At 39.3% G+C, this 11,899-nt stretch overlaps 1 protein-coding gene across 2 annotated transcripts in view; it reads left to right on the top strand.

The window, feature by feature from the left end:
* LOC307243666 (sterile alpha motif domain-containing protein 9-like) overlaps positions 1–11,318 on the top strand; it is a 13,442-nt gene extending 2,124 nt beyond the window's left edge. Inside the window, exons 1-4 of one of the 2 annotated variants that reach the window (XM_080018560.1) lie at positions 604–621; positions 792–876; positions 4,273–4,342; positions 5,755–11,318. In XM_080018560.1, the coding sequence (XP_079874686.1) occupies positions 4,319–4,342; positions 5,755–10,275 (4,545 nt within the window). In that variant the 5' untranslated portion in view covers positions 604–621; positions 792–876; positions 4,273–4,318 and the 3' untranslated portion in view covers positions 10,276–11,318. Of the gene's footprint in view, positions 1–507; positions 622–791; positions 877–4,272; positions 4,343–5,754 lie in introns of those variants that run through there. The other variant, XM_080018559.1, reaches the window with a different exon arrangement.
* Positions 11,319–11,899: the final 581 nt, after the last annotated feature.

The following is an 11,899-nucleotide window of genomic DNA, read 5'->3' on the forward strand; positions in this document are numbered from 1 at the left end:
CTCAAACCTTTGGTTCTTTGTTTAAAAAAACAACAATTTGCAGCCGTGGTTAAAGAAGGCGATTCTTAGCCCCTTTTGCATCTATAGTGTTTTCTTTCGACAAAATATGACGTCTCAGACGGACAGCAAAGGTGGAATATTCCAGGTTTGGAAAGACAAAAGTCCTCTTTCCATGTTGTACTCGAGCCGTGCACTGATCACATCATTTCTCATCGGTGGGACTGTCTGAGTTGATGCCAATGAGCTAAATTTACCTGGTTGTGTCCAAATCCCAGAGTGGTATTCTATTTGTCTGAACCCTGATTTGAAACCTCTGGCAGTGCAACAGGAATGGATTGGCTGGACTGCATATTACACATTACATTAGTAGTCTCCAAGACAACACTCAAACAACTTAAAAATGTAATTACTCATCCACCCTCGGATTTACCATTTTAACCTCACATCTACTAAATTAAAAGAAAAGGGAGTTTAATGTTTGTTCATTTGTAATTGTGTGGGATTTAGGTGCACCTGGGATTGGGTTTGAAGTGCTTGTGGAGCCCCTTCACGTCTTTCCTAACCAGAGGATCATTCCACAGGAGTCCTTGTCATCGTGTTTATCCACCAGCAACATCACAGGTCAGTGTAGAACAGTGTTACCACCATGTTAAAGCAATGCTGCTTCATGGAAATGTATTTATTCGTGGCATTACTATAGAATAAAAAATTAATTCCTTTAACAAAAATATGTATTGTTACATGTAACATACATTATCGTTATATATAACATACATTATTGTAATACACAGGTACACCTCACTTAACGACCGAGTTCCGTCACAACCAGGTCGTTAAGCGAATTGGTCGATAAGTGAGGACCCATTTTATTTCACGGTAAGGGGGCATGGCTGGTATATACTGTATAGTGTATATAGTATATATAGTATATATGGTGTATATAGTGTTATTTCACTGTAAGGGGCGTGGCGATTGGGAACGCTAATACTGACAGACTGCGGGAACTAGACAGAACGGTGATGAGGTGAGATGTATACAGTGTATATAGTATATATAGTGAATATAGTGTATATAGTATACATAGTATATAAAGGGTGATGCTTGATGAAATGCTTGACGCTGAGACGCCGCGGTATTGTACACAGTGTAATATACAGACTGGTCAGAGAGCTGGTCGTAAGTCCGAACGGTCGTTAAACAGGTAGGTCGTTAAGTGAGGAGTACCTGTATAACATACAGTATTGTTATATATAACATACAGTATTGTTATGTATAACATACAGTATTGCTGTATATAGCATACAGTATTGTTATATATAACATACAGTATTGTTGTATATAGCATACAGTATTGTATATATAGAATATAACATACAGTATTGTTATATATAACATACAGTATCGCTGTATTTAACATACAGTATTGTTATATGTAACACAGTATTGATTGTTGTATATAACAAACAGTATTGCTGTATATAACACACAGTATTGTTATATATAACGTGCCGTATTGTTATATATAACATAAAGTATTGTCTTATATAACATGCAGTATGTTGTATATAACATACAGTATTGTTATATGGCATACAGTATTGCTATATATAACAGACAGTATTGTTATATATAACATACAATATTGTTATATATAACATACAATATTGTTTTATATAACATACTGTATTGTTGTATATCACATATAGTATTGTTATACAGTATATAACAAACAGTATTATTGAATACAGCATACAGTATTGTTCTATATAACATAAAGTATTGCTATATATAACAGGCAGTGTTGTTGTATACAACAATACCATATTGTTTGTATACAGTAACATACAGTATTGTTGTATATAACAATACTGTATGTTTTATATAACAATACTGTTTGCTATATAACACAATACTGTATGTTATTTACAATAACTCTGTATGTTATATATATATATATATATCAATACTGTATGTTACATATAACATACAGTATTGTTATATATGCCATGTCAAAGGAAATCCAGTTCTACCCCAGTTACAAAATAAATCATGAATAATGTTTATTGTAAGTGATAGTTATATTGGTTTTAGAGCTGCCCTCTGAAAGTCGACAAGTGGAATCATCAGTTAGAAACGCGTCAGTCGAAATTCTTCAAGTCGAGCTTTCGTTTTATTTATTTATTTTTTGTCAGTCAGTTTGCATTACAATAACAGGATAAAACACACAGGGATCACATTTCGATGAGGAATTATAAATCAGGGGAATCATAAATATACTTTTGTATGTGTGAACCGAACACGGCTCTCCGTGCGCGCCAATCGCCGTGCCCCGTTCCTCCAGATAAAACAACTAAAAACAGTGTGTGGGCGGGGCACGGAGGAACGGGGCACGGGTGGGGATGGGTGTCGTTAAGATTCAAACGGTACCATTACTCTCATCGATACTGCTTATCGAGCCGGTACTTTAACAGTACTCTTATCGGTTCTGTATGTTTTTTTAAGGGAAAAACCCAAACAAATTAAGGGCAGAATTTACGCTGCTTTCTTTTCTGCGCATTACGCATGGAGAGGGGGCGATCGGGGCGCAATCTGCGCTGCCCGTGCGTCACCATACCCACCCCCAGCACCCCCCAGCGGTAACTTCATCGGCGCCAAAAAACAAGCAATCGACAAATCCCCACGCATAGTTTCTATTGTTTGTTTCCTGATTGGATTGGACGTTACTGGATTCAGTGTTTCGCCTAGAATTTTTGGGAGGCCTGGTTGTTGGCCGAATGAACCCTAAACGGACGATGCGCACAGGACGCCATATTGCCGCGGTCGGCTTCGGTCAGGTGGCGCAGTGGGCGACATTCAAGACTTAATACAAAGTGATCACAAGGAGAGGATGACATAAGCTGCATTTATTGGCCGAAAATTTGCAGTGTTACCGATGAGCTTTGCAAAATGTGAGCCCTTCATGGACACAGTGTGCATGATTCATTGCTGCACTTCATCTCCCTTGGCTTGGAGGAAATGGCATCCATGGCATCAGGATATGGACATTTTGCCACAAGTCTGTTTTCACCTACCAAAAGTGAAGATTGGTCTTTGTTTAGTAAATTCTTGAATGTAAGGATAGTAATAATTCAAAGTGACTGAGAGCAGTGGCACTCGCATCATGTCCAGAGTTTCCCAGGCAACGACACAGAGGTTCAGGGATCCGGACTAACATTTTTTTCGCCACTGTCCCGGAACTGTCCCGAAAAACAATTTTAACCTTCCCCAAAATTAATGTAAACAGTCCCGAAGCCAAAATGTTGTTTCTTTAGTGGCATGATAAAAATGTTGAGGAAATGAATAAATATATTTAATTTGCTCCATTCAAAGAAGGTTTAGAACAAAATTTTACATTTTTATGGAAAGATAAATATAACAAGGCTGTAACATGATGAGGTACGACTATTTTCCTGGCTAGTAGCAGAGAACAGCAGAATGACTGTAATAACCATTAACAATAATTAAAAACTTTCTTACATTAATGAAATCAATATTCTTCTTGAGGTGGTGCAGTTGTGGAAAAGCCTCCGAGATGTCACACATTCACATCTCTACTTTCCTAAAAATATTATATATTATTGTCTGATAGTATCCAATATTTACTTTTATATTTTTGCTTTGTTTTGATATTCACCTCTGGTCATATAAATCATTAGTTTTTAAATAAGAAAATAATTATAATAATAAAAAAATATATATATTTTTTTGATCATCATAATTCAATGACATTCATAAAAAAAATTAAATGTATTTGAATATTTCAATTTTAAAAAATGTAGTCATGTGAATGTATCAGTTAAACTAGAGGGCTAACGAGCAAGCATTAGCTTTGGCATGGGTTCCCTATAGGGAACCCTAGCGATGGAGCCTCAAACCAGCACATTCCGTCCCGTTTCCCGTTAGCAGCTTTAGCCGGAGCCGCTGCTCCACCATAACACACACCACGAGCGAGTGAGAAGTGTCTCCCACAAGCTTAAAAAACGTCAAAGAAAGTCAGAACAAACTTTTAAATGAGGCCTTGTAGATCTAATATGAGTGAATATAATATGAGACCTATATTTATTTGTGGAAAAAGGAACGTAATTGTTTACTACTGGGACTCTGTACCCATTCCTCCGTTGTGGCTGACATAATAATGTAGATATACATGTATATCTACATAGATATCTGTGAATGTGTGAATCAACAGAAATGCAAAAATGATGTTACTCTTGTTTTTGTTTTTTTTTTCAGCTCTGATGATATTCATAACCTAAGACAAGTAAACATAGAGGTTGTCATGGCAACACAAGGTGAAACAAAGGTAAGAGTTTTACATTATACTGAAAATACTAAGGCATTTAGGCAATGATCTACATTTGCATGTTAATAATCAAATAATCAAATCTCTAATCTCCAATAATCAAATTATTATACTCTTGCATACCAACAAGGATATTTTCAGTTTAAAATTTGTGAATTTATTTGGATCATGGTGAAATTGTTTCTTTTTTGCTAATGTAAAAGGGCAGCTGAACAATCAGGATGAAGTCAAATTATTTCATACCAAAGTCACAACACATATGTTCCGTAACATGCCGTGAGGTCTGAATCTGGGTAGGCAGTGGCAAATAAGAGTGGACACGCAGCAACTTAATGACAGCATCTTAAAAGACAAAATGAACTGATTGATAACTAGACAGCAATACATAATAAGAGAGAAGAACGTAGGCTATAGGCTTCCGCATAATGATATATTATATATGGAAGTTGTGCAGCATGATTTCGTAAACACTCCCAATTCATACAGTTCATACAGATATGGATAGAGTGGCAAATCCAAGTCAATCTGACATTGGGTTGGTTCTGTAATATCAAAGGTCAAACTGGTCCGGGTAATGAATGGGTGTTAATCATCGTATCTCAAGACAAAATTACCAGTTCCAATAAGGTTCCAGTCAGAATTTTGTGGAGACCTCTAGACACAACAATGCAATCTGTACTTCACCCAGAGCAGCCAGTCCTGGTGTTTCACTTGGTGGAAAAACTAAGAAAAGTCTTCTGCCTCTTCCTTTGGTGAAGATTTACGAGTCCAGGTGTTGATCTCCCATTAGTTAGAAGCTGACACTTTTCTTTAAATCAAAGCCTTGCAAAGTTGAGAAGACACAAAATGCTGCCTTCTGGTCAGAGTTTTCAAAGATCTTCAAAGTTTTGAAGTTGAAATGATGATGTCAAGTGACAGCGTGAAGACGCTCGTACTCTCTCATCATGACGTACTGTACATTTACGCAGAAAAGCAGTGTAGCCCCAAGCCTTCCGATGTAGATGTTGAATGATATGGAAACGGACTCTACATGCGGCAACTTGCCTAACCTGCTTTTATGGAGTTGAGGGCAGGGAGGCTCGCTGCCCTGTGACGCAAGCTGCGAATCAAACTGTTGGACACGCCCAGTGTTCCAGACAGCGCAGTGCTGCACTGTGCGTTATTTCAAGCATCCAAAGCTGCCAAATTTAACAAACATGTATGAGATCTGGTATTTTGAAATTGAAAAAGATGTGCAAATCTAATATTAGTATTCTGTGTACATCAAATGCACATCACTGCAGGACACAATTGAATTGCTGAAAAATATTTGAACTAGCCTGAAAAGCAGTTATCTGCTCTTTCCAAGCGTAATATATAATTTGCACTAGTTGATGTCTGTGTATGTAATCTAGAACTAACTTTTATTATAGAATGAAGAGGAGGATCTGTCCGCTGACATCAACAAATGGACCAAGCACCAAGTCAAACAATGGGCTCTCAACCTGGACGGAGTTGACGCCAAATTTGCAGATATGTTGTATCAACAGGACATTAATGGGGCTAGTCTGGTTCTTTTAGATAGAGCAGATCTTATGGATTCAGGTGTGACTCTTGGGCCTGCAAAACTCATCATTAATGCCAGAGATAAGGTGATGAAACTTAGGAAAGAGCAATCAACATATGGTTCCAATCAGATTGGAAGAACTTGCAAGCCCTATCCATTTCATCGATATCATGATTCGTACAGGTACAGAGAGAACAGCATTCTAGATGTTCCAGAATCATCGGCTTTAGACTTTGTTGAACCCTGTCATGAGTATAAAGGTTTTATTCATACCCCAGATGAAAATAAGATGGAAAAGTTTACATCTGAGGTCATTCGCTTTGCAGCAGCATGCATGAATAGTCGTACAAATGGCACCATCCATTTTGGAATAGGGGACATGCCAGAGTTCACTCACGGTCAGGTGTTGGGAGTTATTGTCACAGACAGAGAGGCCTATGGAAATGCTCTTCAGCGTGCAGTTGAGGGTCACTTTGAACATAAACATATCTCTGCAGCAAAATCGTGCATCAAACCACCTCGATTTGTTACAATTCTCAACCAAGATATGACGTCATCAGAGAAAAGTGTGGTAGAAGTGGACATAGTGCCCAGCTTTATAATTTGTGAACAGAACCACTACCATATCTTGCAAAGCAAGAAAACCAAAAAGAAGACTAAAAACAAAGAAACGGACGACATTGGAGAGAAACCATCAAAGCAGTTCTTTGTCCGTGATGGAAGCAGCAGCAGGGATCTCCTTGCACCGACCACCTTTGCAAAACCTGGAAAAGAATACGCTGATTTTCTGGAAAAACTCCCGCAGCTATCACAACTTCGACAGCAAGAAGAAGAAAAACAACTCAAGGTTGTTAGAAGCAGCGTCCAAGGATCTAGACTCAGCCAAATGATCACTGGTGGATCCCAGTCGCTAGATAAGTCGCACTTTGAGCAGTATGTGATCGTGACCAACAAATCACATCCAGTCCAACTGGAATCACTTGGATTTCTACTGGAGCTCAATCCAATAGCTGTTCTAGACTTTGATCCAGAATCAGCGGATAATGGATTGCAAAAGCACATTGGAGAGCAGAGCACAGTGAGCACCCATCTGCCAGTCGACTATAAAATCACAGAGGCTATTGAAGACATTGCAAAAAAGTTGAAATTGACTAGAAATACCAGTTGGGTGTTCTGTAATGGAGGTTTAAAAAATGAGGTTCCCTCCGACATAGATAGCTGGTTAATGGGCAAAGGAGCATCTGTTCGGGATGTGATTTCCTTTTTATGTCGAAAAGAGGTGCTGCCACAGAAGAGATACCTTGTCATTTTTTTGATCTTCTCAACTGTAAGTGAAAAAAGTGATCCTCTCATAGAAACGTTCAGCATGTTCTTGCAAGAGCTCAAAGTCACAGAACAAATTCTTTGTATCTGTGAAAATGAAAATGCATTTAACTGCTGGAAAGACCTGATCCAAGCACGATACACAATTGACATCTCACATAGATGTATCTATGAGCTTAGTTTTGCACAGGTCAACGGCACCATCTGTAGTCTTTTGTCGGAAAATCGTAGAGCCTGCCGCTTCCTGTCCTGTGGAGGTGGTAGCAAAGTACTGTTTGAAAAGAAAGTAGAGGGTAGCCTGAGTTCCTTAGATGTCCTGTGTGTGAACCAGTGTGAAGGAGGAAGTGAAGACAAAGTCCATATAGAGGAGAACTTCTACAAAGGAGGAAAAGTGTCATGGTGGAACTTGTATTTCTCTGAGCAGCCTGGTTCCACACCATTCATCAAACGGGACAAATTTGATTTCATCATTGACACAGTCATACCGGAACTGAACACCTCGAGAAAGGCCTGCGTGCAGTTTAACCTGATTCATGTGCCTGGATGCGGTGGAACAACACTAGCCATGCACATTCTGTGGGCTCTGAAGGACAAGTTTCGCTGTGCAGTGTTAAAGGATTGCAATGCGGATTTGGCAGATGTCGCCCAGCAAGTGGTCAAACTTTTGACATTTAAGGAGGAGAAATCACCACAGATCCCTGTTTTGCTTTTGATCGATGACTTTGATGACATAAATAATGTGATTGACTTGAAAGAGCACATTGAAAAAGAGTGTGTGAGGATGGACATTAAGTCCAGGTCCCCACAAGTGTTTCTACTGAACTGCATGAGAACAGAGTCTGTGGACCAGACTGAAACAACCGTGGAGACTGTTCTGATCGACAACAGTCTCTCAGAAGCAGAGCAAAGGCTGTTTGAGCAAAAACTAGTGGAAATAGAGAAAACACACAAGAATGCTGAAACCTTTTATGGTTTCATGATCATGAAGAAGAACTTCTTGCCAGAATACATACAGGGTGTGGCCCGCAACACTCTGAAGGGCTTCGACATTCATCAAAAACATGCACAACTTATCGCTGTTTTGGTTTTGCTGGAGGTGTATTGCAAAGGTGCCTCACTCTCCATCTCTCTCTGTGAAGAGTTTCTTGGCCTTCAACCAAAGCCTTGTTGTGGATCTGGAAGAATTGAGGACGGTTTTGGGAAGTTTTCCACCCTGATTGCCCGCTGTGTAGTTGAAGATAAAGTACGATTTGAAGCGGTGAAAATTATGCATTCAAGTATTGCCTTGCATTGTCTGCAGGAAATAAATACGACGTACCAAGTGAAGAAGGCAGACATTGCCAATCTGCTGCTTAACACTGACAACTTCTATGAGTGTACCCAAGGTAAAGGCAAACTCATGCAAGATGTTCGCAAGATGTTGGTGAAGAGAAATCACTCTATCCATGAGGAGGATACACAGTTTTCCCCACTAATTCAGGGTATTGTCAGTGAAAGCCGGGGCTTGGAGGAGATGGTCCTACAGAATGCAGCTAAAAGATTTGAAAAAGATTCCATTATCTGTCAGTTACTTGCCAGATACTACTACCTAAAAAGGAAGGATTTCGAAGAGGCGAAACAGTGGGCATTACAAGCAAAACGTCTTTCCAGGGAGAACTCCTATATAGCAGATACGTCAGCACAAGTAATGAAGCATGAATTGAAGAATGCAGTTCTAAGTCAAAAGGAGGACTCAATTAAACCTTCAGTGTTGAGCAGTTTACTTCACATGGCCCAGTCAGCCACAGAGGGCTTCCAGGAAGTACATCAACTTGCAAGAAAGGAGTCGGAGCACCGCTTTCTTCACAAGACAGACAACTCCCCTCTCAATACTTCAGGATGCCTTGGAGAAATTCAGGTAGCAGTGATGGTCATTGAAATACTGAAGAAAACCTCCATATTTTCTTTGGGAAATGTTGGGCATGACCTAATGGGTCAACTGCTCTCTGGCAAAATTAAGATTCAGCAATTAGAGAAGCATGATCCCAGGCACAACAAACATATGGCATACTACCAGGTCCTGAGAGAGTTTGAGGACTTTCTCTACAACCTCAAAACCAAGACAAAGAGGCAGATTGACTTTCTTGAAAACATCTATGTCAATCTGGGCCCCAGGTTGGGATCGAGGGACAGCCGAGAGCAAGTGGCCCGACAGGAGCTTCTGAGATGTTTTAAACAATATGTCAACCTCTTCTGCAAGATAGATTGTGCAGATCTGTTGAAGAACAAAGGCCTGAATTTCATGCTGCAGGTTGAGAAGGCGAGACAGTTCCTGGAGGCGCGAAAAGCTGACACCCACTCAGGGATTCTGAACTGTCTCTCAAATGGCACCCCACCTGAAATGATGGAGAAGATTGCTCGGCAATACGACGTCATCTTGAAAAACTCTGAAGAGGTTAATGTAACAGATAAAATTAACTACATATATGTCAATGTTGTCCTTAGCCGCATTAAGCCACAGTCTCGACAGTATCTACAATACCAGTGCATTATCGATCTGCTTAAGAAAGTTCTTGATGGACAAATCCCATTGAAAGACAACTTACCCTTGTACTTTCTCGCAGTTGCCCTGTTGTGGCCTCAGCAGTCTTTGATCAGTCCCGAAAACCTCAGAAATGTAGGAAAATATGTATCGCAGATGAGAACCTTATATAGTGCAGCGATGAAGGAAGTGTGCAATGGAAAGTGGCCTGTTGTGCACTTCCTCATGGGGAAGAAGCAGGGCTATGAGAGACTAGTACACATTGCCAATATTGAGAACAGTGCAAGTGCTGGGCAAGAGAAAATTTCCTCACTGTGGGAAAATGACAAAATCTGGAAAGTGGACGGCATCGAGGAGCTCCTTTGCAGGGTAACCGGAAAGGTTAAACGCAGTGTTATACTGGCAGATACCTGTGTTCCAGATTTTAAGATAGAAATCAATCCAATGTTCCGAAGCCAGCTCAGCGGCAGAGAGAATGGGTCAAAGGTGTCATTTTTCATCGGATTCACAATTAAAGGGCCATTTGCCATTGACATTGAGTGAATCTAAGGGATTGGTTCTGAAGATCAGGTTAGGTAAAATAATATAAGGATTCCACTGAGGGTTCATTCATTAAGTCATGTCTGTGGTGTTAATAAGTCACTCATAAACGACATAACTGTATTATGCATCTGTCTGCAATAGGTTGTTATAAGCTCAAGCTGCCTTTTTCACAAGCAAATGATTTCACTTGTATAGTGTTTTTTAGAGCATGCAAGTTTCATTTCTTTACCTTTTATTGATGTTCTGTTAAACTCATGCAAATACAACAAAGTTTTAATGTTCTTGCCCTGACACGAAATGATGATGTCCAAATTTGGACAAAACTGCTGCCTTTTACTTTGAGTGTCTCGATGTATTTATAGTTCTGTAATCCCGACCAACAGCATTTGTTTACATGTTTGACATGATTCTGTTCTAGTTCTGTAACACATTTATTGATGTGCAAACATGTATCGAGGTTATGGGTTAGTCGTTCCTGTAATTTAGGTTTATTTGTGACAAAAGGGAACTTTAGGACAGAGTTGATAATGTGAATATTGCAGAGACTGTAGCTCATTAAATACATTTACTTTACGCCATAAAGAAATGCACCCGTCGACTCCCCCTACTAGCACACGGCTGAATAACTCCCATAGAACATAGGAATGAGCCACAGGTGCCGCCTCACTATGAAGCTTCTCTTGCAATGAATATTTAACGGATGGGTAGACTAAAAAGTAAAAAAGGCAGATAGCCACTGGTATTCTGATGTTTTTCTTTGTTTTATGTAAACCGTCCTGGAGATATGTACAGCATTTGTCATGTGACATGTCAACATGTCTCCCGCGGTGAGCGCTCTGATCAATTTTCTTCGTCATCAGATATATAAATGTATCCTTGCTAAGACAAATTATTATAATACTTGTGGTTTTTAACGCTGTTTTTTTAAATATTGCAACGCTTACTGATTATCTGTATTGATTGAATATTTGCTTGAATCTTTGATTTCATTCCACATAAGCATGTCTTAATTTGAACTGAATGAATGCCAATAAATTGATGACCAATTACTTCCCGACTTGGAAATTTTAATTTGGCAGACTTTTAAGTAGCGATTTTTTTACTAGAATTCCATACGATCAAGCCTCGGGTGTAGAATCTGAATTGTGTTGAAAAAAAACAAAAAAACGATATCTATATGAAATTATATGCCTTTGCAGTTTGTACAATGCCAGAACTAGTAAATTAAATAGCAGAGTTTTACAAGGCACATGCACTGCATGTTTAGAAGTACTGGGTCCTCTTAAATCAAAGGTGTAATATTATAATATAACAGTAGGGGCGCTTTAAACTTAACTCGGGCTGGGGCGTTTCATACTCGGTACCAAGAGTTTTACTGTGGTCATTTATTCAGCTCAGTTATCTGCAGACGTGGCCGTCACTACTTACATTAAATAGACATTTTAAACTGAAATAATGACATGCATCGTCTAAATGTGGCGCATGGACATGTGAAGATAGATAGATAGATAGATAGATAGATAGATAGATGGATGGATGGATGGATGGATGGATGGATGGATGGATGGATGGATGGATGGATGGATGGATGGATGGATGGATGGATAGATAGATAGATAGATAG

Source organism: Zeus faber (assembly GCF_960531495.2).
Source record: "Zeus faber genome assembly, chromosome: 18".
Taxonomy (NCBI): Eukaryota; Metazoa; Chordata; class Actinopteri; order Zeiformes; family Zeidae; genus Zeus; species Zeus faber.